The 4,519-nt window shown below is 43.0% G+C and overlaps 2 protein-coding genes across 2 annotated transcripts in view; one reads left to right on the forward strand and one right to left on the reverse strand.

The window, feature by feature from the left end:
* Positions 1-89: 89 nt before the first annotated feature.
* Positions 90-1,534, forward strand: LOC107301075 (proteasome activator complex subunit 1; the record flags this gene model as incomplete). Its single annotated transcript, XM_015830343.1, is given in 2 exon segments — positions 90-176; positions 1,360-1,534. Coding segments are annotated over 2 exon segments (168 nt in total), but the record flags the coding sequence as incomplete, so codon positions are not given.
* Positions 1,535-1,987: 453 nt separating this feature from the next.
* LOC107301074 (ER membrane protein complex subunit 9-like) overlaps positions 1,988-4,519 on the reverse strand; it is a gene marked incomplete at its 5' end in the record, with an annotated part of 5,357 nt that continues 2,825 nt past the window's right edge. Inside the window, one exon of the mRNA XM_015830342.1 lies at positions 1,988-2,518. Coding sequence (XP_015685828.1) covers positions 2,338-2,518 — 181 coding nt within the window. The remainder of the gene's footprint in view (positions 2,519-4,519) is intronic.

Here is a 4,519-nt window from a genome sequence, read left to right on the forward strand (position 1 = left end):
TTTCCGTTAAATCTTTGCGTGTCGGGATCGAACTCGAAACGGTGTCATTGCTCAAACGTTTGTTTGTTCCTTCTCTCCGTCACTTACAGGGCGACTACCGCCAGCTGGTCCACGAGATCGACGAAGCGGAGTATGCCGAAATCCGATTCATGGTCAACGAATTGAGAAACATTTACGTGAGTCCTTGTGGGGAGGTCAAAGCTGAGGCTGTTTCACCCAACATTTTTATTTCCCCCCCCCCCCCAAAAAAACCTGAACGATGACCTCAAACACAACACCCCACCCCGAAAGCTGCAGAATTATGTACAGGGGTTTCTACAAATTTAAAAAAACAAAAAAAAAACTTCCGCCTGTCACACAAATCTCTCCACACAAAATTGGCCAACCGGGAGCCCTTCCCATCCAAGGATGTCGCGGAGAGATAAGTGTTCCTCTCTTAATCCTCCCCTTGATCCATCGGTTGAGAAACTTCAGGGAAATTTAGAAAGAGAGAAAACCGAACGGCCGAAAAAGACCCAGTGGTCCATCAAAACAGCCCTTTGCTTTTTTTTTTTTTATTTATTTATTTTTTTTTATGAATTAATTTATTTCTTACTAGCTGAACCCGGCCACGCGTTGCTGTGGCTCAGTCTGGTTAAATGGTAGTGTGTGTTGCTTTTATGTCCAACAGATGGCGCTGTTTTTCAAAAACATGTTTTTACCTGTCACAGGTGTGACATCTATATAATAGTAGGTATATAAAAGCGCGCGTATTCGAATGCAACGTTGTGTCAAAATTTCAAAGCAATCGGTGAAGAACTTTCAGAGATTTAAGATTTTGAACAAACGAACAGTTACATTTTTATTTATATAATAGATTAATTAATGACTCTAGTCCCCGACTTACAACGGTTTGTTTAGACCTCCAAGGTCCCTCCCAACTCCGTTATTCTGTTATGGTGGATACAGGAGAAAAATAGTCTCGAGATTTGAAGTCCATCACGCCTTTTAAAATTGCCACGTTCCATTCCGTTCCGTATTTTCTGTTCTGTTCTCTATTCTAATTTTATTCTATTCTATTCCATTCCATATTTTCTGTTCCTTTCCATTCTTTCCGTTGTTCTCTAATTTTATTCTATTCCATTCCATATTTTCTATTGTTCTTCTATTGTAATTGTAATTCTATTCTAATATTATTCTATTCTATTCTATTCTAATATTCTATTCTATTCTAATATTATTCTGTTCTGTTCTATTCTATTCTATTCTATTAATATTCTATTCTATTCTGTTTTATTCTCTGTTCTGTTCTATTCTCTATTCTAATTCTATATTATCCTTCTGGCGAGGACCCCTGTGATCTCTCCTCTCTCTTTCTAGGCTGTGACCTATGACAGCATCCTGAAGAATTTTGACAAGATTAAGAAGCCCCGGGATGAAAACAAAGGGATGATCTACTAAAGGGTTCAGCCAGCAATCAGGTCACCTCCCGGACCCTTTTTTCCTTCCCTGATCAACTTGATCCTCTTTCAATAAACAGATCTTTAAAACCTGGCGAGAGGAAACATTTAATTCGGGTCCTAGGCGAAGAATTGCGGTTGGGCTTCTCTCTCTGGAATCCGACGGGTTTTATACATATAAAATCTTAAACCGCGCTGATGAAATAAAATCTCTGAAATTCCAGGTAGTCCTCGATTTACAACATTTCGTTTAGCGACTGCTCAGTTAACAACCACGCTGAAAAAAAGGGACTTACGACTTTTTTCCAGACTTAACGACTGTTGCAGCCTCCCTGCGTTCACGCGCTCGAAATCCAGAGGGTTCATATTTACGACGGTCGCCGCGTCCCGGGGTCATGGGATCCTCTTTTGCGACCTCACTTAACCGGATTACTAACTTATCAAATAACAGTGATTCAAGAAAGGTCTTAAAATGGGGCAAAACTCAACTTTAGCCAACGTCTCGCTTAGCGACAGAAATTTTGGGCTCAAGTGTGGTCGTAGGTTTGAGGACTACCTGGATAAAACGGGGAGGGGGTTAAATCCCTCCTTTTTTAAAAAACAAGAATTTGGTTGGGAAAAATTGCTTTTGCAAAGATGGAATAAATTAAAACAAAAACAACAGCAACACAAATTTCGAAGCAAATTCATCCTTTTTCTTCTTCAACAGAGGTATCTCCTTGTTGGGGCGGGAGGAGATAAGAGAGTCAAGATGGCAGCCCCGTTAAAATGGGGCGGGGCCTCGCCTCAATCACGTGATCCTGGCTTCTATCTGGGCTAATCCGACATCTTGGATGCTCCTAACGAAGCTGGAGGGAACCGGGTTTAAAGATCCTTACAAATTAGCCCGGCTCCTCCTTCAAGCACTGCCATTGGCTACCGATACCAACTGGGCGATTTCCGTGTTCAGCTGCTGATTGGTCCAGTCTTGTCTGATGTCATCCAAGTGGCTGTCGAAGTCGACCAATCGGGAGTACACTTTGGCCTCCAGGAGGGACTTGCAAATGTGGCGAGAGGCTTCCCAGTCGGTCCACATGACCCTGAAAACATCAAAAGATCCATCAAGAAGAGACCGAAGAGCGATTGGTCCTGAATGGGGATAGAATTTCCTGCCTGAGCAGGGAGGGGGTCAGGCTAGAGGACCTCCAGGGTCCCTTCCAACTCTTCTGGATTTCTGTAAAAGGGGACTTGAATTTTAACTGGTGGGGCAGTTAAAATAATTCCCTCCTTCTGCTAGATTGAGTCTTGGTTAAGACAACTGACTTTTAACTCTCTTATTAAGCAAAGAACGATTGCTGGAATTGGGGCTGTCTAGTTTAATGAAGGGAAGGGCCAGGGGTGATATGATAGCAGTCGTCCAATATTTGAGGGGCTCCCACAAAGAAGGGGGGGTCCCCCTATTCTCCAAAGCACCTGAAAGCAGGACAAGAACCAACGGATGGAAACTAATCAAGGAGAGAAGCAACCCAGAACTGAGGAGAAATTTCCTGACAGAACAATTAAGCAATGGAACGACTTGCCACTAGAAATTGTGAATGCTCCAACACTGGAAGTTTTTAAGAAGAGCTTGGACAGCCATTTGTCTGAAAAGGTATAGGACACGGGGTCTTCAAATTTGGCCCTTTCATGAATTGTGGACTTCGACTCCCAGAATTCCTGAGGCAGGCACGTTGGCTGAGGAATTCTGGGAGTTGAAGTCCACCAGTCCTAAAAGGGCCAAGTTTGAAGACCCCTGGTATAGGGCTTCCTGCCTGAGCAGGGGGTTGGACTAGAATACCTCCAAGGTCCCTTCCAACTCTGTTAGTTTATCCTATTCTAAACCAGAGTTGGCTGAGCTGACATGGGACTTGCCTGCAAAGGATGTTTTCACCCATTTTAAGGGCTTGGTTCATAATACACAATCATTGGAAGCCTATAGAACCCCTTAGGGCTTATAAACTGGGGAGACATGAACCCCCTAAGACAGGGGTAGTCAACCTTGGCTCTTTTATGACTGGTGGACTTCAACTCCCAGAATTCCTGAGCCAGCCATGCTGAGGGGAAATGGAGAGGTTTCCATGCTGAGCCATGTTGGCTCAGGAATTCTGGGAGTTGAAGTCCACAAGTCAAGAAGCGAGCCCTATTTCCCCTTGCTGGCTCAGGAATTCTGGGAGTTGAAGTCCACCAGTCATAAAAGAGCCAAGGTTGTTTACCCCTGCCCTAAGATGAGAGGTGAATCTATAGGGCTGGATAAAGCACAATACCCCTAGATTAGGGGTAGGCCACCTTGGCTCTTTTATGACTGGTGGACTTCAACTCCCAGAATTCCTGAGCCAGCATGGCTCAGCATGGAAACCTCTCCCTTTCCCCTCAGCGTGGCTGACTCAGGAATTCTGGGAGTTGAAGTCCACGAGTCATAAAAGAGCCAAGGTTGCCTACCCCTGGCCTAGACATGCCGGTTGCTACCACTCTGGGTGATACCTTCACATATTTTTCAAACCATAACCAGAGGAGTGGTGATGGAGGGACTTACATACAAAGACTTGTTATACCAGAGTGGTGGTGGTAACTGGTGTTTAAAATCAATAGAAGTTTTGAAGCAAAATAATCCAAACTTTTCTTGGTTTTTGTATCGACAAATTCAAGATAGATGGCGAATTGATAAAAAGACTATTTTTGGTATGGAAGACGGGAATTTTTTGAAGCAAGTAAGAGATGGAGCTAAAGAACATATCAAAAGGATATATAATGTTTTGTTAGAATTGGACTCGGAAACTGAATTAGTCAAAGATTGTATGGTTAAATGGGCTCAAAATATAGGAGAAACAATACCTATGGATACTTGGGAGTTAATCTGGGTGAAAAATGTGAAGTTTACACAAGCTCAAAATTTACGGGAGAATTTTTATAAAATGTTTTATAGATGGCACTTGGACCCTTCAACTATGTCTCGTATCTATGTGAATTATGAATCCAAGTGTTGGAGGTGTGGACATCCAGATGCAACTTTTTTTCATATGTGGTGGACGTGTAAGGTTATTAAGGCCTTTTGGATACAATTG

Source organism: Protobothrops mucrosquamatus, unplaced genomic scaffold (assembly GCF_001527695.2).
Source record: "Protobothrops mucrosquamatus isolate PMUCROS unplaced genomic scaffold, P.Mucros_1.0 scaffold9877, whole genome shotgun sequence".
NCBI lineage: Eukaryota > Metazoa > Chordata > Lepidosauria > Squamata > Viperidae > Protobothrops > Protobothrops mucrosquamatus.